General features: G+C 53.8%; 1 protein-coding gene across 1 annotated transcript in view; it reads left to right on the top strand.

The window, feature by feature from the left end:
- LOC144798190 (uncharacterized) overlaps positions 1 to 25,987 on the top strand; it is a 204,520-nt gene that overhangs the window by 109,259 nt on the left and 69,274 nt on the right. The window contains exon 2 of the mRNA XM_078668938.1: positions 18,424 to 18,578. Coding sequence (XP_078525064.1) covers positions 18,424 to 18,578 — 155 coding nt within the window. The remainder of the gene's footprint in view (positions 1 to 18,423; positions 18,579 to 25,987) is intronic.

The raw sequence follows: 25,987 nt of genomic DNA, 5'->3' as shown, positions 1-25,987 counted from the left end.
CAGAAAGATGTACTTACAGGGGTGTGTGTCTCGGCTTTACCCACGGTGTGAACCGGGAGATGCCTTCTCTTTTCTTTACTGTGCAAAGTGTACTTGTGGTCCCTCGTGTCTTTTGTTCCACCTTTCCACTCACAGGTGCTTGAATGGCCTGTTTTGAATTGTTTTACAGCGCCTAGTGAGCCTAGAGCTGTTTATGTTGCGTAGTGGCCGCTGCTTCCCAGCTGCACACCTCTCTTGACCCCTGTTAACCCCAGGGGGGCTCTGCCCTGAACCCCGAGGCCTGGCGCCGTCAGCTGGACACCCCTCTTAACCCCTGGGGGGCTCTGTCCTGAACCCTGAGGCCTGGCGCCCTCAGCTGGACACCCCTCTGAACCCCAGGGGGCTCTGTCCTGAACCCTGAGGCCTGGCGCCCTCAGCTGGACACCCCTCTGAACCCCAGGGGGCTCTGTCCTGAACCCTGAGGCCTGGCGCCCTCAGCTGGACACCCCTCTGAACCCCTGGGGGGCTCTGTCCTGAACCCTGAGGCCTGGCGCCCTCAGCTGGACACCCCTCTGAACCCCTGGGGGGCTCTGCCCTGAACCCTGAGGCCTGGCGCCCTCAGCTGGGCACCCCTCTTAACCCCTGGGGGGCTCTGTCCTGAACCCTGAGGCCTGGCGCCTTGACCCAGCTGTGCCCTGGTGTGTGCGGGCATCTTTCTACCACCAGAGACCATCTCAGCACAGACACAGACACTTTCTGCCAACACCAGCGGCCACCAATGAAAGGAAACAAATAATTAAATAAAAAAGATGTAACCCCAGTCCCCGGGCCACGAATCGTGCAACCCTCTCCCAACCAATCGCAGAGCAGCTCTGCATTCCAACTCGGACTGTCCGAGCCTCAGTCCCTTCTTGCTGTCTATTGTTCGCAATAATTAGGGCTTTAAGTGAGACGGGTCCCTATAGGGCTCTCTGTTTTTGCCCTGGGGTGAAAAATAAAATCTCACCTCTGCCGCAGCGCCGCCTTCACTGCCTTTGAGGTAACTTCAAAGAGACTTTTTTCGTAGATCTTTCACAGTCCCGTCATTTGAGAACTGAAGCATTTTCAAGATTATGTACAACACAGCCGTAGTTGCTGCTTATTTACCTTACACGGCTGGGGCAAGCACAGACCTCAGACAGAAAGAATGATAATAAAATATATTTTAGTTGTGGTGTCCCGGCACGGGCTGTCCTCCTGCAGCCAGGCCCTGGCTACACTTCCAGTGCTTGTTTGTAAGTGTACAGAAGTGTGATTGGGGGTGGGGCCGACCCCCTCCCAGGATGAGATCGTTATCTCAGGAGCTGTAAATTCCCCCACGGGAGGATGGCACCTTTATCTCTCAGTCTGGGCAGCGCCCCCCCCCCCCCCCCCCTCAGTTCACGTCCAGGCGCTGCACGTGGGAGGGGCGGGGGAGGTCACTCTCCTCCTAAAGATGCCGCTTCTGGGGGGGCAGAGCTCACTCCGGGACCGCCAGCCGCGCCAGGAGGCGCCTCCAGCTGCGGCCGCCACCTCTGATGCCGCCGTCTGCAGGTACGGGTGGTGGGGGGCAGGGGGGGGTGTGGGGGTCCAGAGACGTGTGTGATGTGCTTTCATTCACCCTCCCACTGCACGGGCACCCCTCACATACACAAACCCCAGCCCCGGCCGGGCGCAGCGTGTCTGTGATTGTTGAACCTCGTTGAGACGTGTAAGTAAAATAATTTGAAAGTCCAGTCTGCACCAGGGGGGGGGGGGGCTCTCCGGGGGTCTTGGAGGCGAGGGTGAGAATCCTTTATTTACCGGTTGTGCCCTGAGTACGCACTACGAGACCTTCCACCCGCCGAGCTGCCATCCCTGCGTTTTACTTTCACTTTTATGTCAACATTGCTTGGTTTCTTTTCGGGGTCTGGTGGCACATTATAGGGGCGATCTGGTAAATATGTCATTTTAGGGACGAGTGAGGCCGGTCTATGCTTTGGACAGTCGATCTGGAAAAACTTTATTGATGTGGTTTGAAGGTAGCACGTGTCGGTCACTCATTCTAGCTGCGTGGGTCGCTGCGCCTGCTGCAGAGACCTGGGCCACCAGCTTGCACGTGTGTTTGCAGCCGGAGAGCTGGTTGGTAAGGTCTGAGGTCCAAAGTTTTGATCAACAGATGAGTGATTTCAGGTGTGTTCGTCTAATGAGTTGCATTAAAGCAAAATAAGACTACAACTCCCAGAATGCATTTCGCTATCAGACAAAAGTCCCGAACTGCTAACAGTGTCCCCGAAGACATAGAGGGAGGTTGTCCCTATGTTTCATTTTTGTTGTCTGATTGGTTGTGGGCTTGACTTTCACAACCAACTTTTAGTCTCACTTCTGACACTTTAGTGGAACTAGTCCGTCAGAGAGAGTTTAGGCTGCAAGTCCCAGAATGCAGTTCGTTTATTAGGGAGAGTCCCGGGAACACACAGCCCCTGGAAAAAGACCCTTTATTTCCTCCTCATAGCTAGACGCGGGGGGAAGTAAACCTATTTTTATGGCGGGGTGAGGGTACTTTCCCTCCGGTTGGGGCCCTGTGAGGCCCACAGGGGCGCGTTGTAGTCCGTCTTCCATTGCGGGTCTGTCAGTCTTTGCATCTTAACTTCATGCTTTTGTCTAACTGTTCCCATTCCTGTGAGTCTTTGCAGCGCACCGTGTGCTCCTTACACACGGGGCTCACGGTTCCCACGTGCAGTGCTCGGCCCAAGGTCACTGAACGCAAAACACTGGCACTGATCCCAGCCAGCAGGACAGACCGCCAGCCAGGGTCTGCAGATCTCACAGACAGCAGAGCTATCCCACAGCGTGCACATACCTTACACAGCGGAGCTATCCCTCAGGTTACACAGACCTTACACAGCTGAGCTATCCCTCAGGTTACACAGACCTTACACAGCGGAGCTATCCCTCAGGTTACACAGACCTTACACAGCAGAGCTATCCCTCAGGTTACACAGACCTTACACAGCAGAGCTATCCCTCAGGTTACACAGACCTTAGACAGCAGAGCTATCCCTCAGGTTACACAGACCTTACACAGCAGAGCTATCCCACAGCGTGGACAGACCTTACACAGCAGAGCTATCCCTCAGGTTACACAGACCTTACACAGCAGAGCTATCCACAGCGTGCACAGACCTTACACAGCAGAGCTATCCCTCAGATTACACAGACCTTACACAGCGGAGCTATCCCTCAGGTTACACAGACCTTACACAGCAGAGCTATCCCTCAGGTTACACAGACCTTACACAGCAGAGCTATCCCTCAGGTTACACAGACCTTACACAGCGGAGCTATCCCTCAGGTTACACAGACCTTACACAGCAGAGCTATCCCTCAGGTTACACAGACCTTACACAGCAGAGCTATCCCTCAGCTTGCACAGACCTAACACAGCAGAGCTATCCCTCAGCTTGCACAGACCTAACACAGCAGAGCTATCCCTCAGGTAACACAGACCTTACACAGCGGAGCTATCCACAGCTTGCACAGACCTTACACAGCAGAGCTATCCCACAGCTTGCACAGACCTTACACAGCGGAGCTATCCCTCGGGTTACACAGACCTTACACAGCTGAGCTATCCACAGCGTGCACAGACCTTACACAGCAGAGCTATCCCTCGGGTTACACAGACCTTACACAGCTGAGCTATCCACAGCGTGCACAGACCTTACACAGCAGAGCTATCCCTCAGGTAACACAGACCTTACACAGCGGAGCTATCCACAGCTTGCACAGACCTTACACAGCGGAGCTATCCCTCAGGTTACACAGACCTTACACAGCAGAGCTATCCACAGCTTGCACAGACCTTACACAGCGGAGCTATCCCTCAGGTTACACAGACCTTACACAGCAGAGCTATCCCACAGCTTGCACAGACCTTACACAGCGGAGCTATCCACAGCTTGCACAGACCTTACACAGCGGAGCTATCCCTCGGGTTACACAGACCTTACACAGCAGAGCTATCCACAGCTTGCACAGACCTTACACAGCGGAGCTATCCCTCGGGTTACACAGACCTTACACAGCGGAGCTATCCCTCGGGTTACACAGACCTTACACAGCGGAGCTATCCCTCGGGTTACACAGACCTTACACAGCGGAGCTATCCACAGCTTGCACAGACCTTACACAGCGGAGCTATCCCTCGGGTTACACAGACCTTACACAGCTGAGCTATCCACAGCGTGCACAGACCTTACACAGCAGAGCTATCCCTCAGGTAACACAGACCTTACACAGCGGAGCTATCCACAGCTTGCACAGACCTTACACAGCGGAGCTATCCCTCAGGTAACTCAGACCTTACACAGCAGAGCTATCTACAGCTTGCACAGACCTTACACAGCAGAGCTATCCCTCAGGTTACACAGACCTTACACAGCGGAGCTATCCCTCAGGTTACACAGACCTTACACAGCGGAGCTATCCACAGCTTGCACAGACCTTACACAGCAGAGCTATCCCTCAGGTTACACAGACCTTACACAGCGGAGCTATCACAGCTTGCACAGACCTTACACAGCAGAGCTATCCCTCAGGTTACACAGACCTTACACAGCGGAGCTATCCACAGCTTGCACAGACCTTACACAGCGGAGCTATCCCTCAGATTACACAGACCTTACACAGCGGAGCTATCCCTCAGGTTACACAGACCTTACACAGCAGAGCTATCACTCAGGTTACACAGACCTTACACAGCGGAGCTATCCCTCAGGTTACACAGACCTTACACAGCAGAGCTATCCCTCAGATTACACAGACCTTACACAGCAGAGCTATCCCTCAGATTACACAGACCTTACACAGCGGAGCTATCCCTCAGGTTACACAGACCTTACACAGCGGAGCTATCCCTCAGGTTACACAGACCTTACACAGCAGAGCTATCCCTCAGATTACACATACCTTACACAGCAGAGCTATCCCTCAGATTACACAGACCTTACACAGCGGAGCTATCCACAGCTTGCACAGACCTAACACAGCAGAGCTATCCCTCAGGTTACACAGACCTTACACAGCAGAGCTATCCCTCAGGTTACACAGACCTTACACAGCAGAGCTATCCCTCAGGTTACACAGACCTTACACAGCAGAGCTATCCCTCAGGTTACACAGACCTTACACAGCAGAGCTATCCACAGCGTGCACAGACCTTACACAGCAGAGCTATCCCTCGGGTAACTCAGACCTTACACAGCAGAGCTATCCACAGCTTGCACAGACCTTACACAGCAGAGCTATCCCTCGGGTAACTCAGACCTTACACAGCAGAGCTATCCCACAGCTTGCACAGACCTTACACAGCGGAGCTATCCCTCAGGTTACACAGACCTTACACAGCGGAGCTATCCACAGCTTGCACAGACCTTACACAGCGGAGCTATCCACAGCTTGCACAGACCTTACACAGCGGAGCTATCCCTCAGATTACACAGACCTTACACAGCGGAGCTATCCACAGCTTGCACAGACCTAACACAGCAGAGCTATCCCTCAGGTTACACAGACCTTACACAGCAGAGCTATCCCTCAGATTACACAGACCTTACACAGCAGAGCTATCCCTCAGATTACACAGACCTTACACAGCGGAGCTATCCCTCAGGTTACACAGACCTTACACAGCGGAGCTATCCCTCAGGTTACACAGACCTTACACAGCAGAGCTATCCCTCAGATTACACAGACCTTACACAGCAGAGCTATCCCTCAGATTACACAGACCTTACACAGCGGAGCTATCCACAGCTTGCACAGACCTAACACAGCAGAGCTATCCCTCAGGTTACACAGACCTTACACAGCAGAGCTATCCCTCAGGTTACACAGACCTTACACAGCAGAGCTATCCCTCAGGTTACACAGACCTTACACAGCAGAGCTATCCCTCAGGTTACACAGACCTTACACAGCAGAGCTATCCACAGCTTGCACAGACCTTACACAGCAGAGCTATCCCTCGGGTAACTCAGACCTTACACAGCAGAGCTATCCCACAGCTTGCACAGACCTTACACAGCGGAGCTATCCCTCAGGTTACACAGACCTTACACAGCGGAGCTATCCACAGCTTGCACAGACCTTACACAGCGGAGCTATCCACAGCTTGCACAGACCTTACACAGCGGAGCTATCCCTCAGCTTGCACAGACCTTACACAGCGGAGCTATCCCTCAGGTTACACAGACCTTACACAGCAGAGCTATCCCTCAGGTTACACAGACCTTGCACAGCAGAGCTATCCCTCAGGTTACACAGACCTTACACAGCTGATCTATCCCTCAGGTTACACAGACCTTACACAGCAGAGCTATCCACAGCTTGCACAGACCTAACACAGCAGAGCTATCCCTCAGGTTACACAGACCTTACACAGCAGAGCTATCCCTCAGGTTACACAGACCTTACACAGCAGAGCTATCCCTCAGGTTACACAGTCCTTACACAGCAGAGCTATCCCTCAGGTTACACAGACCTTACACAGCAGAGCTATCCACAGCTTGCACAGACCTTACACAGCGGAGCTATCCCTCGGGTTACACAGACCTTACACAGCAGAGCTATCCACAGCTTGCACAGACCTTAAACAGCAGAGCTATCCCTCAGGTTACACAGACCTTACACAGCTGAGCTATCCATCAGGTTACAGAGACCTTACACAGCAGAGCTATCCCTCAGGTAACACAGACCTTACACAGCGGAGCTATCCACAGCTTGCACAGACCTTACACAGCGGAGCTATCCCTCGGGTTACACAGACCTTACACAGCAGAGCTATCCACAGCTTGCACAGACCTTAAACAGCAGAGCTATCCCTCAGGTTACACAGACCTTACACAGCTGAGCTATCCATCAGGTTACAGAGACCTTACACAGCAGAGCTATCCCTCAGGTAACACAGACCTTACACAGCGGAGCTATCCACAGCTTGCACAGACCTTACACAGCGGAGCTATCCCTCAGGTAACACAGACCTTACACAGCAGAGCTATCCCTCAGGTAACACAGACCTTACACAGCAGAGCTATCCCTCGGGTAACTCAGACCTTACACAGCAGAGCTATCCCACAGCATGCACAGACCTTACACAGCGGAGCTATCCCTCAGGTAACACAGACCTTACACAGCAGAGCTATCCCTCAGGTTACACAGACCTTACACAGCAGAGCTATCCCTCAGGTTACACAGACCTTACACAGCAGAGCTATCCCTCAGGTTACACAGACCTTACACAGCTGAGCTATCCCTCAGGTTACACAGACCTTACACAGCAGAGCTATCCCTCGGGTAACTCAGACCTTACACAGCAGAGCTATCCCACAGCATGCACAGACCTTACACAGCAGAGCTATCCCTCAGGTTACACAGACCTTACACAGCAGAGCTATCCCTCAGGTTACACAGACCTTACACAGCAGAGCTATCCCTCAGGTTACACAGACCTTACACAGCAGAGCTATCCACAGCTTGCTCAGACCTTACACAGCGGAGCTATCCCTCAGGTTACACAGACCTTACACAGCAGAGCTATCCCTCAGTTTACACAGACCTTACACAGCGGAGCTATCCCTCAGGTTACACAGACCTTACACAGCAGAGCTATCCCTCAGGTTACACAGACCTTACACAGCGGAGCTATCCCTCAGCTTGCACAGACCTTACACAGCGGAGCTATCCACAGCTTGCACAGACCTTACACAGCAGAGCTATCCCTCGGGTAACTCAGACCTTACACAGCGGAGCTATCCCTCGGGTTACACAGACCTTGCACAGCAGAGCTATCCCTCAGGTTACACAGACCTTACACAGCTGATCTATCCCTCAGGTTACACAGACCTTACACAGCAGAGCTATCCCTCAGGTTACACAGACCTTGCACAGCAGAGCTATCCCTCAGGTTACACAGACCTTACACAGCTGATCTATCCCTCAGGTTACACAGACCTTACACAGCAGAGCTATCCACAGCTTGCACAGACCTAACACAGCAGAGCTATCCCTCAGGTTACACAGACCTTACACAGCAGAGCTATCCCTCAGGTTACACAGACCTTACACAGCAGAGCTATCCCTCAGGTTACACAGTCCTTACACAGCAGAGCTATCCCTCAGGTTACACAGACCTTACACAGCAGAGCTATCCACAGCTTGCACAGACCTTACACAGCGGAGCTATCCCTCGGGTTACACAGACCTTACACAGCAGAGCTATCCACAGCTTGCACAGACCTTAAACAGCAGAGCTATCCCTCAGGTTACACAGACCGTACACAGCTGAGCTATCCATCAGGTTACAGAGACCTTACACAGCAGAGCTATCCCTCAGGTAACACAGACCTTACACAGCGGAGCTATCCACAGCTTGCACAGACCTTACACAGCGGAGCTATCCCTCGGGTTACACAGACCTTACACAGCAGAGCTATCCACAGCTTGCACAGACCTTAAACAGCAGAGCTATCCCTCAGGTTACACAGACCTTACACAGCTGAGCTATCCATCAGGTTACAGAGACCTTACACAGCAGAGCTATCCCTCAGGTAACACAGACCTTACACAGCGGAGCTATCCACAGCTTGCACAGACCTTACACAGCGGAGCTATCCCTCAGGTAACACAGACCTTACACAGCAGAGCTATCCCTCAGGTAACACAGACCTTACACAGCAGAGCTATCCCTCGGGTAACTCAGACCTTACACAGCAGAGCTATCCCACAGCATGCACAGACCTTACACAGCGGAGCTATCCCTCAGGTAACACAGACCTTACACAGCAGAGCTATCCCTCAGGTTACACAGACCTTACACAGCAGAGCTATCCCTCAGGTTACACAGACCTTACACAGCAGAGCTATCCCTCAGGTTACACAGACCTTACACAGCTGAGCTATCCCTCAGGTTACACAGACCTTACACAGCAGAGCTATCCCTCGGGTAACTCAGACCTTACACAGCAGAGCTATCCCACAGCATGCACAGACCTTACACAGCAGAGCTATCCCTCAGGTTACACAGACCTTACACAGCAGAGCTATCCCTCAGGTTACACAGACCTTACACAGCAGAGCTATCCCTCAGGTTACACAGACCTTACACAGCAGAGCTATCCACAGCTTGCTCAGACCTTACACAGCGGAGCTATCCCTCAGGTTACACAGACCTTACACAGCAGAGCTATCCCTCAGTTTACACAGACCTTACACAGCGGAGCTATCCCTCAGGTTACACAGACCGTACACAGCAGAGCTATCCCTCAGGTTACACAGACCTTACACAGCGGAGCTATCCCTCAGCTTGCACAGACCTTACACAGCGGAGCTATCCACAGCTTGCACAGACCTTACACAGCAGAGCTATCCCTCGGGTAACTCAGACCTTACACAGCAGAGCTATCCACAGCTTGCACAGACCTTACACAGCAGAGCTATCCCTCAGGTTACACAGACCTTACACAGCGGAGCTATCCCTCAGGTAACACAGACCTTACACAGCAGAGCTATCCCTCGGGTAACTCAGACCTTACACAGCAGAGCTATCCCACAGCTTGCACAGACCTTACACAGCAGAGCTATAAACAGCTTGCACAGACCTTACACAGCAGAGCTATAAACAGCTTGCACAGACCTTACACAGCAGAGCTATAAACAGCTTGCACAGACCTTACACAGCGGAGCTATCCCTCAGGTTACACAGACCTTACACAGCAGAGCTATCCCTCAGGTTACACAGTCCTTACACAGCAGAGCTATCCCTCAGGTTACACAGACCTTACACAGCGGAGCTATCCACAGCTTGCACATACCTTACACAGCGGAGCTATCCCTCAGGTAACACAGACCTTACACAGCGGAGCTATCCCTCAGGTAACACAGACCTTACACAGCAGAGCTATCCCTCAGGTTACACTGACCTTACACAGCAGAGCTATCCCTCAGGTTACACAGACCTTACACAGCAGAGCTATCCCTCAGGTTACACAGACCTTACACAGCGGAGCTATCCCTCAGGTAACACAGACCTTACACAGCAGAGCTATCCCTCAGGTTACACAGACCTTACACAGCAGAGCTATCCCTCAGGTAACTTAGACCTTACACAGGGGAGCTATCCACAGCTTGCACAGACCTTGAACAGCAGAGCTATCCCTCAGGTAACACAGACCTTACACAGCAGAGCTATCCCTCAGGTTACACAGACCTTACACAGCAGAGCTATCCCTCAGGTAACTTAGACCTTACACAGGGGAGCTATCCACAGCTTGCACAGACCTTGAACAGCAGAGCTATCCCTCAGGTAACACAGACCTTGCACAGCGGAGCTATCCCTCAGGTTACACAGACCTTACACAGCGGAGCTATCCACAGCTTGCACAGACCTTACACAGCTGAGCTATCACAGCTTGCACAGACCTTACACAACGGAGCTATCCCTCAGCTTGCACAGACCTTACACAGCGGAGCTATCCCTCAGGTTACACAGACCTTACACAGCAGAGCTATCCCTCAGGTTACACAGACCTTACAGCGGAGCTATCCCTCAGGTAACACAGACCTTACACAGCGGAGCTATCCCTCAGGTAACACAGACCTTACACAGCGGAGCTATCCCTCAGGTTACACAGACCTTACACAGCGGAGCTATCCCTCAGGTAACACAGACCTTGCACAGCGGAGCTATCCCTCAGGTTACACAGACCTTACACAGCGGAGCTATCCCTCAGGTTACACAGACCTTACACAGCAGAGCTATCCACAGCGTGCACAGACCTTACACAGCGGAGCTATCCCTCAGGTAACACAGACCTTACACAGCGGAGCTATCCCTCAGGTAACACAGACCTTACACAGCAGAGCTATCCCTCAGGTTACACAGTCCTTACACAGCAGAGCTATCCCTCAGGTTACACAGACCTTACACAGCGGAGCTATCCACAGCTTGCACATACCTTACACAGCGGAGCTATCCCTCAGGTAACACAGACCTTACACAGCGGAGCTATCCCTCAGGTAACACAGACCTTACACAGCAGAGCTATCCCTCAGGTTACACTGACCTTACACAGCAGAGCTATCCCTCAGGTTACACAGACCTTACACAGCAGAGCTATCCCTCAGGTTACACAGACCTTACACAGCGGAGCTATCCCTCAGGTAACACAGACCTTACACAGCAGAGCTATCCCTCAGGTTACACAGACCTTACACAGCAGAGCTATCCCTCAGGTAACTTAGACCTTACACAGGGGAGCTATCCACAGCTTGCACAGACCTTGAACAGCAGAGCTATCCCTCAGGTAACACAGACCTTACACAGCAGAGCTATCCCTCAGGTTACACAGACCTTACACAGCAGAGCTATCCCTCAGGTAACTTAGACCTTACACAGGGGAGCTATCCACAGCGTGCACAGACCTTACACAGCAGAGCTATCCCTCAGATTACACAGACCTTACACAGCGGAGCTATCCCTCAGGTAACACAGACCTTACACAGCAGAGCTATCCCTCAGGTTACACAGACCTTACACAGCAGAGCTATCCCTCAGGTAACTTAGACCTTACACAGGGGAGCTATCCACAGCTTGCACAGACCTTGAACAGCAGAGCTATCCCTCAGGTAACACAGACCTTACACAGCAGAGCTATCCCTCAGGTTACACAGACCTTACACAGCAGAGCTATCCCTCAGGTAACTTAGACCTTACACAGGGGAGCTATCCACAGCTTGCACAGACCTTGAACAGCAGAGCTATCCCTCAGGTAACACAGACCTTGCACAGCGGAGCTATCCCTCAGGTTACACAGACCTTACACAGCAGAGCTATCCCTCAGGTAACTTAGACCTTACACAGGGGAGCTATCCACAGCTTGCACAGACCTTGAACAGCAGAGCTATCCCTCAGGTAACACAGACCTTGCACAGCGGAGCTATCCCTCAGGTTACACAGACCTTACACAGCGGAGCTATCCACAGCTTGCACAGACCTTACACAGCTGAGCTATCACAGCTTGCACAGACCTTACACAACGGAGCTATCCCTCAGGTTACACAGACCTTACAGCGGAGCTATCCCTCAGGTAACACAGACCTTACACAGCGGAGCTATCCCTCAGGTAACACAGACCTTACACAGCGGAGCTATCCCTCAGGTTACACAGACCTTACACAGCGGAGCTATCCCTCAGGTAACACAGACCTTGCACAGCGGAGCTATCCCTCAGGTTACACAGACCTTATTTATTTATTTTATTTATTTATTTATTCAAAGTTTTATATAGCGCGAATAAGATCCTTACAGATATCAGAGCGCTTCACACAAAGACAGGGTAGGGGCAGTAGGAATGAACAGAGATAGTGGGAGCAGTATAATAGTCAGTAACATGATAGGGTAATAATATGTACATAAAACATATCAATATACAATCAGGTAAACAAGTAATATAAGACGGCACAAGTCATTGATCCCACTACAGAGGTGTTCAGGTCCACCTTGGGAGTGGTGATGGCTTATATCAATGTCCTAATATAGAGAGAACACAGAGTGGGGGCATCGGGAGAGTGAATCAGTAAACCAAAGTGTATCATATATTGGTCGGTAGTGAGAGAGAAACGTAGTAGTGCCCCCACCAAGTAGAAGTATAGTGCCAAAGGACAAGGTGAACAGTGATACAAAGCAATGCAGAGTCTCTGATCCAGCATCTATAAGGTTCAGGAGATCTTGGCCAGAAGGATTGTTTTCACCTCTTTCTTGAAGAGTGCAGTGGAGGAGATAGGCCTGGTTTCAGGAGGGAGCGCATTCCAGATCCTGGGTGCCATTCCTGAGAAGGAGCGCTTGTATGTTTTCTCTTTCCGGAATCTACGAGGTTTCAGGAGTAGATTTTTTGCACTTCTATTGGATCTCGAACCTCCTGATATAGACAACTTTTGAGCGAGGTAGTTGGGTGTATTGTGGTGCACGGCCGCGTGTGTCATAACTGCAATTTTTAGCTGTATTCTGGCTTCAAAAGGCAGCCATTTTAGAGACTTTAAGTCTGGGGATATATGCGAGTGTTTTCTTGAGCCAGTAATGAGTCTCGCGGCAGCGTTCAGGAAGGCTCTTAAGGGTGCTGTTGTGGATAGCGGGAGTCCGCTGAGGGCCACAATTCCATAGTCTATGCGAGGGATGACTAACGCTTGTACAGCAGTTTGGAAGTCCTTGGCTGGGAGGAAGGGTTTAAGTTTCCTCAGTGTGTTGATTTGGAAATTAGCTCCTTTTGTGGCTTTGCTAACGTGCTGCTGCATGTTGAGCTTGGCGTCGAGTGTGATGCCTAGGGATTTTGCCGAGTCCACGATGGTAGGTTGGACATTGAGTGCTGTTAGATTATTGATCCATGTTTGGGTGGTGGAGATTTTCGTCGGAGGTGAGATAAGTAGGAACTCAGTTTTCAGAGCATTAAGTTTGAGGTGATTATCGGCCAGCCAAGATTGAGTGTTGATAAGCGTGGAATTCAGATGTTTGATATCTTCCGGGGATTGTAGCTTTAGGTAAAGTTGTGTGTCGTCGGCGTACATATGGAATTGGACATTAGAAGCTTGGAGCAGGGTGGCGAGCGGTTCCATGACGAGGTTGAACAGTGTGGGGGAGAGGGAGGATCCTTGTGGAACACCTAGATCTGCAGGTACGGGTGTAGATAGCACATTGTTGATCTTGAACTTCTGAGACCGGTTGTGAAGGAAGGACGAGAACCATTTGAGAACAGTTCCCGATAGCCCCATTCTAGTGCTTAGAAGCTCCAGCAAGTTCTCATGTTTGACCGTGTCAAATGCTGAAGAGAGGTCAAGAAGGATGAGGAGGCAGGACTCATTGCGATCAAGAATTTGGAGGGCGTCATCAATTATGTGTGTCATGGCCGTTTCAGTGCTGTGTTTCGCTCGGAAGCCTGATTGATGAGGGTTGAGGAGGTCGAATTGATCAATGTGTTTTGTTAGTTGGAGTTGGACACATTTCTCCAGCAGTTTGGCCAGGGTGGGGATATTGGTGATGGGCCGGTAATTGTTTAGGTCAGACGGATCAGCTGTAGGTTTCTTGAGTATAGGCGTGACTTGCCCCACCTTGAGGGAGTCTGGAATGAGGCCTTGTTGTAGGGAGCTGTTGATGATTTTGGTCCAGAGAGGGAGGAGCAAGGGGATGAAGTCTTTTACAGCATTAGCAGGTAGAGGGTCTGTGAGGTGATTAGAGGGCTTCAAGGTGCAGAGCAGTTTGTGTATTGCTTCTTCCGAGTAAGTGTCGAAGTACAGCCAGGATGCCTTGTTTTTAGGTTGAATGTTAGCCATTCTGGTGTGATTGGGGAATCGGCTTACATCCATGATGAGGTCATTTCTTATGTTGTCAGACTTTAGCTTAAAGAAAGCAGAGAAGGCTTCACAGTGTGGGGTGTCGCTTGTTGTGCTGTTTGATTGTAAGGGTTGTGTCTTTGTTTGGGTCTTGATTAGTTCGAACAGCTTTCTTGGCCTGTTTTTTGCTTGGTCCAACTGGCGGCTAAAGAAGTTCGACTTTGTGCGCTTTATTTTCCTGAAGTAGGCATTTCTCTTGTTCTTAAGCCTTTTGAGGTGCAGTGCTGAAGGGTCCGATCTCCAGGTGCGCTCTGCCATTCGCATAGTACGCCTGTCGTCATTGAGTCTATCGTCATACCAGGGGTTAGAAATTTTGGTGGAGACTCTCTTCAGTTGCAGTGGGGCGACTTCATTGACTATTATATTCATAGAGTCAAGGTAGTGGTCGGTCAGTGATTGAACATCCGAGGCACCTGAAGGGGGAAGGAGGAGATTGCCGATGTGGGGAGGCAGGGTAGAGGGGTTAAGATTCTTCATGTCCCTTTTCCATGTTTTGGATTTGATTGGTTGAGCCGGGTTAGGTTTAACTTTTTCATTGATAAAGAAGGTGATAATGTGGTGATCTGACCAGTCGCAGGGTTGTATCGCCTCCAGTTGTGTAGAGTTCTCTTTGGCAATGATGAGATCGAGTATCGAGCCTTTGTCGTGTGTTGGTCTATCGCATATTTGGGTGAGGTCAAGCGCATTAATGAAAGTTTTGAGGCTATTCACCACTGTGTCTTTCTGATCATTCCAGTGGAGATTGAAGTCACCCAGGTAGACTTGGGTTGTCTGCCGACCGGCATTTAATGTGATCGTGTCCATGAGTTGTTGGGTGAATATGAGGTTGTCACCAGGCGGGTGATAGATGAGATGTAAAGCACAAACTTGTTTGCCCTCGCTGGTGATGTCGAGGCAGAGGAGTTCACAGGAGGAAAGGGAGGGGGAGTTGACTTTGGTAACGGAGAGGTTGCTCCTAAAGATGCATGCAATTCCCCCGCCCGTCTTGCCAGGAGACCTGTCCAGCCTGATGATGTGATAATTGGGGGGGACTAGTATGTCCATAATCGGGGTAGAGGTTTCAGTAAGCCACGTTTCCGTTAGAATAGCTAGGTCCAAATCCATGGCTGAGACGAGATCAGCGATGTCGGAGGAGTGTCTATGGGCCGATCTGCAATTGAGTAGGATGCATTTGAGTTTGGGAGAGAGAAGGGTGGTCGTGCTTTCTAGTGTGAGGGGAATTTTTCTGAGGTTGTTAGGGACGGAACCTCTGTTGTTGAGTGTTGGGAGCCTCAGGGGGTTTGTAAGAATTGTGGGAATGGGGATGGTTGTGTTGGATATGTGTTTTACCGGACCTGGGCCATAAGAGCGTAGGAGAGAGCATAGGTCGCGGTCCGACAGTGGGTTGAGGACACGACGGGGGCGGTGGGAGTTATTGCGAACGGGGATGGTTGGCCAACGCGGGTGTCGTAGGAGGCGAGGGTATGTAGGGAGGGTGCGTCGTTTGTAGGGTAGAGGGATGGTGGGAGGTAGGCTGGGCTGTGAGGAGAGAAGGTCTTACACAGCAGAGCTATCCCTCAGGTTACACAGACCTTACACAGCAGAGCTATCCACAGCTTGCACAGACCTTACACAGCGGAGCTATCCACAGCTTGCACAGACCTTACACAGCAGAGCTATCCACAGCTTGCACAGACCTTACACAGCAGAGCTATCCCTCAGGTTACAGAGACCTTACACAGCAGAGCTATCCCTCAGGTTACACAGACCTTACACAGCTGAGCTAACCCTCAGGTTACACAGACCTTACACAGCAGAGCTATCCCTCAGGTTACACAGACCTTACACAGCTGAGCTATCCTTCAGGTTACACAGACCTTACACAGCAGAGCTATCCCTCAGGTTACACAGACCTTACACAGCAGAGCTATCCACAGCGTGCACAGACCTTACACAGCAGAGCTATCCCTCAGGTTACAGAGACCTTACACAGCAGAGCTATCCCTCAGGTTACACAGACCTTACACAGCTGAGCTAACCCTCAGGTTACACAGACCTTACACAGCAGAGCTATCCCTCAGGTTACACAGACCTTACACAGCTGAGCTATCCTTCAGGTTACACAGACCTTACACAGCAGAGCTATCCCTCAGGTTACACAGACCTTACACAGCAGAGCTATCCACAGCGTGCACAGACCTTACACAACGGAGCTATCCCTCAGGTTACACAGACCTTACACAGCAGAGCTATCCCTCAGGTTACACAGACCTTACACAGCTGAGCTATCCTTCAGGTTACACAGACCTTACACAGCAGAGCTATCCCTCAGGTAACACAGACCTTACACAGTGGAGCTATCCACAGCTTACACAGACCTTACACAGCGGAGCTATCCACAGCGTGCACAGACCTTACACAGCAGAGCTATCCACAGCTTGCACAGACCTTACACAGCAGAGCTATCCCTCGGGTAACTCAGACCTTACACAGCTGAGCTATCCCTCAGGTTACAGAGACCTTACACAGCAGAGCTATCCACAGCGTGCACAGACCTTATACAGCGGAGCTATCCCTCAGGTAACACAGACCTTACACAGCAGAGCTATCCCTCAGGTTACACAGACCTTACACAGCTGAGCTATCCCTCAGGTTACAGAGACCTTACACAGCAGAGCTATCCACAGCGTGCACAGACCTTACACAGCGGAGCTATCCACAGCTTGCACAGACCTTACACAGCGGAGCTATCCCTCAGGTTACACAGACCTTACACAGCGGAGCTATCCCTCAGGTAACACAGACCTTACACAGCGGAGCTATCCCTCAGGTTACACAGACCTTAGACAGCAGAGCTATCCCACAGCGTGCACAGACCTTACACAGCAGAGCTATCCCTCAGGTAACACAGACCTTACACAGCGGAGCTATCCCTCAGGTAACACAGACCTTACACAGCGGAGCTATCCCTCAGGTTACACAGACCTTAGACAGCAGAGCTATCCCACAGCGTGCACAGACCTTACACAGCAGAGCTATCCACAGCGTGCACAGACCTTACACAGCGGAGCTATCCCACAGGTTACACAGACCTTACACAGCGGAGCTATCCCTCAGGTTACAGAGACCTTACACAGCAGAGCTATCCCTCAGATTACACAGACCTTACACAGCAGAGCTATCCCTCAGGTTACACAGACCTTACACAGTGGAGCTATCCCTCAGATTACACAGACCTTACACAGCAGAGCTATCCCTCAGGTTACACAGACCTTACACAGCCGAGCTATCCCACAGCTTGCACAGACCTTACACAGCGGAGCTATCCCTCAGGTTACAGAGACCTTACACAGCAGAGCTATCCCTCAGATTACACAGACCTTACACAGCGGAGCTATCCCTCAGGTTACACAGACCTTACACAGCCGAGCTATCCCTCAGGTTACATACATCTTACAGACCCCAGACAGCACAGGTATTCCTCGGGTAAGACCTCAGACAGCAGAGCTATCCCTCAGTTTACTCAGATTTTACAGGCCACAGCAGAGCTTTACATCAGGTTACACAGATTTTACAGACCTCTGACAGCAGAGCTATCCCTTAGATTACACTGGCTTTACTCGCCTGTGAAAGCAGAACTATTACTCGGGTTACAGAGATTTTACACAGCTGAGCTATCCCTCAAGTTACACATATTTTACAGACCTCAGATGGCAGAGCTATCCCTCCGGTTCACCCATTTTACAAACCTCAGACATCTGAGCTATCCCTCAGGTTACAACGATCTTACAGACCCCAGACAGCTGAGCTATCCCTCAGGTTACAACGATCTTACAGACCCCAGACAGCTGAGCTATCCCTCAGGTTACAACGATCTTACAGACCCCAGACAGCTGAGCTATCCCTCAGGTTACAACGATCTTACAGACCCCAGACAGCCGAGCTATCTCTAATGTTACAGAGGCTATGTTTCTGCTATGACCCCCTTCGATTGACATGTCTGGTATCCGTGTCCGTTCCTTCCAGATGGTCGGCGCTGACATGGAGAGGACACGCCACACCCCGTGGGGTAAAGATTCGGACGACCCCCCGGATGACACCTGCTGGAACGAGGGCTACTCGGACATGGACTCGAGCGCCGGGGGGGCTCCCAGGCGAGCCAGGGGCCCCCGGACTGTGTGGTGAGAGGCCCCTGGCACCGGGGGAGGGGCGGGGCTTGGGGTCTGGATGAGGGATGAGGGTCTGAGTCCAGTGAGGGTCAGGGAGGGGCTTGGGGTCTGGCTGAGGGATGAGGGTCTGAGTCCAGTGAGGGTCAGGGCGGGGCCTGGGGTCTGGATGAGGGATGAGGGTCTGAGTCCAGTGGGGGTCAGGGCGGGGAGGGGCTTGGGGTCTGGCTGAGGGGTGAGGATCTGAGTCCAGTGAGGGGCGGGGCGGGGCTTGGGGTCTGGCTGAGGGATGAGGGTCTGAGTCCAGTGAGGGTCAGGGCAGGGCTTGGGGTCTGACTGAGGGTCTGAGTCCAGTGACGGTCAGGGCGGGGCGGGGCTTGGGGTCTGGATGAGGGATGAGGGTCAGAGTCCAGTGAGGGTCAGGGCGGGGCTTGGGGTCTGGATGAGGGATGAGGGTCTGAGTCCAGTGAGGGTCAGGGCGGGGCCTGGGGTCTGGCTGAGGGATGAGGGTCTGAGTCCAGTGGGGGTCAGGGCGGGGAGGGGCTTAGGGTCTGGCTGAGGGGTGAGGATCTGAGTCCACTGAGGGTCAGGGTGGGGCCTGGGGTCTGGATGAGGGATGAGGGTCTGAGTCCATTGAGGGTCAGGGCGGGGCGGGGCTTGGGGTCTGGCTGAGGGATGAGGGTCTGAGTCCAGTGAGGGTCAGGGCGGGGCGGGGCTTGGGGTCTGGATGAGGGATGAGGGTCTGAGTCCAGTGAGGGTCAGGGCGGGGCGGGGCTTGGGGTCTGGATGAGGGATGAGGGGTCTGAGTCCAGTGAGGGTCAGGGCGGGGGTCGGGGTCTGGCTGAGGGGTGAGGATCTGAGTCCAGTGAGGGTCAGGGAGGGGCTTGGGGTCTGGCTGAGGGATGAGGGTCTGAGTCCAGTGAGGGTCAGGGCGGGGGTCGGGGTCTGGCTGAGGGGTGAGGATCTGAGTCCAGTGAGGGGCGGGGCAGGGCGGGGCCTGGGGTCTGGCTGAGGGATGAGGGTCAGGGCGGGGGTCGGGGTCTGGCTGAGGGATGAGGGTCTGAGTCCAGTGAGGGTCAGGGCGGGGCCTGGGGTCTGGCTGAGGGTCTGAGTCCAGTGAGGGTCAGGGCGGGCGGGGCCTGGGGTCTGGATGAGGGATGAGGGTCTGAGTCCAGTGAGGGTCAGGGCGGGGCTTGGGGTCTGGCTGAGGGGTGAGGGTCTGAGTCCAGTTAGGGTCAGGGCGGGGCTTGGGGTCTGGCTGAGGGATGAGGGTCTGAGTCCAGTGAGGGTCAGGGCGGGGCTTGGGGTCTGGCTGAGGGGTGAGGATCTGAGTCCAGTGAGGGGCGGGGCGGGGCTTGGGGTCTGGATGAGGGATGAGGGGTCTGAGTCCAGTGAGGGTCAGGGCGGGCGGGGCCTGGGGTCTGGCTGAGGGATGAGGGTCAGGGCGGGGGTCGGGGTCTGGCTGAGGGATGAGGGTCTGAGTCCAGTGAGGGTCAGGGCGGGGCGGGGCTTGGGGTCTGGCTGAGGGATGAGGGTCTGAGTCCAGTGAGGGTCAGGGCGGGGCGGGGCTTGGGGTCTGGATGAGGGATGAGGGGTCTGAGTCCAGTGAGGGTCAGGGCGGGCGGGGCCTGGGGTCTGGCTGAGGGATGAGGGTCAGGGCGGGGGTCGGGGTCTGGCTGAGGGGTCCGAGTCCAGTGAGGGTCAGGGCGGGGCCTGGGGTCTGGCTGAGGGTCTGAGTCCAGTGAGGGTCAGGGCGGGGCTTGGGGTCTGGCTGAGGGATGAGGGTCTGAGTCCACTGAGGGTCAGGGCGGGGCCTGGGGTCTGGCTGAGGGATGAGGGTCTGAGTCCAGTGAGGGTCAGGGCGGGGCGAGGCTTGGGGTCTGGCTGAGGGATGAGGGTCTGAGTCCAGTGAGGGTCAGGGCGGGGCTTGGGGTCTGGCTGAGGGATGAGGGTCTGAGTCCACTGAGGGTCAGGGCGGGGCCTGGGGTCTGGCTGAGGGGTGAGGATCTGAGTCCAGTGAGGGTCAGGGCGGGGCGAGGCTTGGGGTCTGGCTGAGGGATGAGGGTCTGAGTCCAGTGAGGGTCAGGGCGGGGCGAGGCTTGGGGTCTGGCTGAGGGATGAGGGTCTGAGTCCAGTGAGGGGCGGGGCTTGGGGTCTGGATGAGGGATGAGGGTCTGAGTCCAGTGAGGGGCGGGGCGGGGCTTGGGGTCTGGATGAGGGATGAGGGTCTGAGTCCAGTGAGGGTCAGGGCTGGGCTTGGGGTCTGGATGAGGGATGAGGGTCTGAGTCCAGTGGGGGTTAGGGCGGGGCTTGGGGTCTGGCTGAGGGGTCTGAGTCCAGGGAGGGTTAGGGCGGGGCTTGGGGTCTGGCTGAGGGATGAGGGTCTGAGTCCAGTGAGGGTCAGGGCGGGGCTTGGGGTCTGGATGAGGGATGAGGGTCTGAGTCCAGTGGGGGTTAGGGCGGGGCTTGGGGTCTGGCTGAGGGGTGAGGGTCTGAGTCCAGGGAGGGTCAGGGCGGGGCTTGGGGTCTGGCTGAGGGATGAGGGTCTGAGTCCAGTGAGGGTCAGGGCGGGGCTTGCGGTCTGGCTGAGGGGTGAGGATCTGAGTCCAGTGAGGGGCGGGGCGGGGCTTGGGGTCTGGATGAGGGATGAGGGGTCTGAGTCCAGTGAGGGTCAGGGCGGGCGGGGCCTGGGGTCTGGCTGAGGGATGAGGGTCAGGGCGGGGGTCGGGGTCTGGCTGAGGGATGAGGGTCTGAGTCCAGTGAGGGTCAGGGCAGGGCGGGGCTTGGGGTCTGGCTGAGGGATGAGGGTCTGAGTCCAGTGAGGGTCAGGGCGGGGCTTGGGGTCTGGATGAGGGATGAGGGTCTGAGTCCAGTGAGGGTCAGGGTGGGGCCTGGGGTCTGGCTGAGGGTCTGAGTCCAGTGAGGGTCAGGGTGGGGCTTGGGGTCCGGCTGAGGGATGAGGGTCTGAGTCCAGTGAGGGTCAGGGCGGGGCTTGGGGTCTGGCTGAGGGATGAGGGTCTGAGTCCAGTGAGGGTCAGGGCGGAGCTTGGGGTCTGGCTGAGGGTCTGAGTCCAGTGAGGGTCAGGGCAGGGCTTGGGGTCTGGCTGAGGGATGAGGGTCTGAGTCCAGTGAGGGTCAGGGCGGGGCTTGGGGTCTGGCTGAGGGGTCTGAGTCCAGTGAGGGTCAGGGCGGGGCTTGGGGTCTGACTGAGGGATGAGGGTCTGAGTCCAGTGAGGGTCAGGGCGGGGCGTGGGGTCTGGCTGATGGATGAGGGTCTGAGTCAAGTGAGGGTCAGGGCGGGGCGGGGCTTGGGGTCTGGCTGAGGGTCTGAGTCCAGTGAGGGTCAGGGCGGGGCCTGGGGTCTGGCTGAGGGATGAGGGTCTGAGTCCAGTGAGGGTCAGGGTGGGGCCCGGGGTCTGGATGAGGGACGAGGGTCTGAGTCCAGTGAGGGTCAGGGCGGGGCCTGGGGTCTGGCTGAGGGTGAGGGTCTGAGTCCAGTGAGGGTCAGGGCGGGGCCCGGGGTCTGGATGAGGGATGAGGGGCTGAGTCCAGTGAGGGTCAGGGCGGGGCTTGGGGTGTGGCTGAGGGGTCTGAGTCCAGTGAGGGTCAGGGCGGGGCTTGGGGTCTGGCTGAGGGATGAGGGGTCTGAGTCCAGTGAGGGTCAGGGCGGGGCTTGGGGTCTGGCTGAGGGGTGAGGGTCTGAGTCCAGTGAGGGTCAGGGCGGGGCTTGGGGTCTGGCTGAGGGATGAGGGTCTGAGTCCAGTGAGGGTCAGGGCGGGGCTTGGGGTCTGGCTGAGGGGTGAGGGTCTGAGTCCAGTGAGGGTCAGGGCGGGGCTTGGGGTCTGGCTGAGGGATGAGGGTCTGAGTCCAGTGAGGGTCAGGGCGGGGCTTGGGGTCTGGCTGAGGGGTGAGGGTCTGAGTCCAGTGAGGGTCAGGGCGGGGCTTGGGGTCTGGCTGAGGGACGAGGGGTCTGAGTCCAGTGAGGGTCAGGGTGAAGCTTGGGGTCTGGCTGTGGGATGAGGGTCTGAGTCCAGTGAGGGTCAGGGCTGGGCTTGGGGTCTGGCTGAGGGATGAGGGTCTGAGTCCAGTGAGGGTCAGGGCGGGGCTTGGGGTCTGGCTGAGGGGTGAGGGTCGGAGTCCACTGAGAGTCAGGGCGGGGCGGGGTCTGGCTGAGGGGTCTGAGTCCAGTGAGGGTCAGGGCGGGGCTTGGGGTCTGGCTGAGGGGTCTGAGTCCAGTGAGGGTCAGGGCGGGGCCCGGGGTCTGGATGAGGGACGAGGGTCTGAGTCCAGTGAGGGTCAGGGCGGGGCGGGGCTTGGGGTCTCGCTGAGGGGTGAGGGGTCCGAGTCCAGTGAGGGTCAGGGTGGGGCTTGGGGTCTGGCTGAGGGATGAGGGTCTGAGTCCAGTGAGGGTCAGGGCGGGGCCCGGGGTCTGGATGAGGGACGAGGGTCTGAGTCCAGTGAGGGTCAGGGCGGGGCCTGGGGTCTGAGTCAAGTGCTGGTCAGGGCGGGGCTAGGCTTGGAGTCTGGTTGGGGGATGGGATCTGAATCCAGTGAGAAGTCGTCATACGTGCCCTCTCTGGTTCCCCTTTATACCTGGTGTACCCTCTGGCCTGTGAAGGATGAAACCCTTTTTAAAAGCCGGCTGCAGCGGCCTGGTCATGGAGGGTCCTTCTAAAGGGCCGGTCCAGTGAAGTTTCCTTTGCTCTGGGCCCTGTCTGGAGGTGAGGCTTCAAACCCTCTCTATGCCTGGTTTAGGGGGTCCCTCCGGCGAGGAGCCCTGCTCTGGGAACACTGTCTGTGAACAGTTTCTAATACCCTGCCTAGGGCTGGCCAGACAGAGCACTGCTCACATAAAAGAATTCATGTTTTGTTGAAAAATATATGTAACATGTCCTTGTTACGTCGAGCATTCGAGACCTCTTGTATATACTTTAGTGTATACTTATATGTGTATGTAGTTCGTGGGCTCTGGAGATCAGCCCTAGGACTTGTCTGCTTCCGCTTAGGGACTTTCTTTCTTTTTTTTCTGTTCAGCTGCCTCTATTTAACTTTCTTGATAGAAAACGACCAGCAGAGGACAGTAAAATACCAGAATCACGTTAGCATTCTCTGGATTCCAGTCCATAGAAATTGTCTTCCACGAGAACCCGTAGACAATAATATTTTTTTCAAATCTTATATTTTCAGTGATATGACCACCGAAGGCCCTGATTTTATATTAAAAGCAGAGCTTTGGACTACACCATTTCCCGCTGAAAGGCAATATTTCTCTCATGTGTTCCCATACCTGACTGTCATGCAGTTTGGTGCTTACTTTCCCTCCATGTTAATGAACCGTGGATGTTTCAGCACCCAGACTAATGTGCTGCATAGCTGAATACATATAAGGTCCCAAAGGCGAGACCGATTGCATTGCAAATGCTTGTTTTATTGACTAAATGAATGAATGAGAGGTTTTTCTATTGCGCACAGCTACTCAAAAGAGTGTCCCGGCGCTTTAGGCAACTAGAGACTGAAAAGAAGCCGGGAACAGCCGGAGTCTTACAATCATAAAGTTTGAATACAAATGTTCTTAGTTCTTTCTTAAAATGTGTTTCCTCCCTAATGGATCGCAGATGGCCCGGCGACTGGTTCCATGTCCTGGCCGCTTTAACTGTAAAAGAGGAGCCGCCTCTGCGCTGTATCGTAAATCGGGGACTGAGAGTGGACCGCCCCCCCTGGAACGCAGGGACCGCCCTGGTCACTATGCCTTGATCCTCTCATTCAGGTACAGAGACACTTTGTTGTGAAGAGCTTATTGTGTCAATGTCCGAGCCGTGTACATTATGCGTTACCGGACCGGCGACCAGAGCAGTCCCTCCCATGACAGAGATACCAATGTGCATTTATTTATTTATTTATTTATTCATTTATTTAATACATTTATATGGCGTCAAAAGCTACCCTGAGGGTTTCCCGGCGCCTTGGATCCGAGTAATACCCTATGGATGGAAATTAAGGACGAATGTGTAGTTTACTGGTTAAATAGCCATGCTTTGATGCCTTTCCGGTATTGGACGTAGCTAGGTTCGAGACTTAGTTTCAGCGAGAGTGTAGGAATTTTACAAAGGCGGCGGGCCGCCGTGTTCTGAATCACTTGTAGACGCCGGAGCAGATATTCAGGAAGACCCAAGTACAGAACATTGGCAGAGTCCGGCCTAGAGCGACTCCGTGCTCCGACCACAGTGACTCGTGCGTCCTGCGGAAGGAAGTTGAGAAACTTCCTCCGCATTCGATAGATCCAGCGGCCAGGCGTCACTACTGCTGACACCTGCGCTCTGAGAGATAGTTGAGAACCGAACATAATGCCCAGATGTCTGGCCACTGGGGGAGGGGGGGCGCACTGTTAGGCCATGCACCTGCCCATCCTGGGGGGGGGATTCAACCCGTACAATATGATCTCCGTTTTGTCTGGGTTGCACTGCAATTTATTGGCTCTCAATCATTCAAGCAGCGCCTTCATGCAACGTGCGAATACAACTTATGTAGTTGCAGAATAATTGTGAGAAGTTGGCCTGGCATACTCTGTCCACTAGTTCTAGTGGGCACCTTGCACCAGTCCAAACAACCCTTATTGATGATAGGTTTAAAGACAACCTTTACTGAAAGCTATCCTAGTGGTAGCTATGGAGAGCAGCCTTCAGGCTAAGTCTTGAAGGAGTGTAAAGCAGCATGGTTTACCAGATTATAACCCCTTGAGTGACCAAATGAAAGGGGAACCACACAAGGTATATATAAAATATATGTATTTATTACTAAACACTCTCTAGTAATCCCTTCACGAGATTACAGAGCAAAGTACACACTTCAAACGCAATAGAACTTCAGTAAATAGCACAATATGCACTGGGCCCCAGTGGGGGAGCAAACCATGTATTAAGCAAGTGGTATAAGAACCACAATTTGACTAGACAAAGTGCCTAGAGAACGTAGAATCGCTGGGACCCCAAGGAACCATCCAAGGTAGTGACACAGGGGACCCACGGGGGACATGTGCAGTGAGAGAACATATGCTTCTTGACAATCCTTAAGGCTGTGCATTGGGTTACTTGTAGCCCAGACCACGAGCAGCATTTCCACCGAAGATTGCCGGCCTACACTCCACGAGTGTTCCGTGAGCCGGCCCTTTGCGTTTTCTCTCGGGGTACCTTCGCGATCCCTGGTCTGTCGACTGGTGGGTCCCTGAGAAGGCCATTTTAACCTTCCTTGGGCTTCCCTGGTTGCTCCAGACGTGCCCTGACTCTGCCCTGCCAATGCCTGTACTGACCTGCTGAGCTTCAGAAAATCCCTCAAGACATTGCTGTGTAGACAAGCGTACAAATAAATTCCCAGAGTTCGGCTCTTCCTAGAAACAGCGCCATGAAACCAATCGGTTAACGTGCGCT

This window comes from Lissotriton helveticus, chromosome 12 (genome assembly GCF_964261635.1).
Source record: "Lissotriton helveticus chromosome 12, aLisHel1.1, whole genome shotgun sequence".
Lineage (NCBI taxonomy): Eukaryota > Metazoa > Chordata > Amphibia > Caudata > Salamandridae > Lissotriton > Lissotriton helveticus.
Note: the sequence above shows the minus strand (reverse complement) of the source record. Positions and strands in the feature narration are given on the sequence as shown.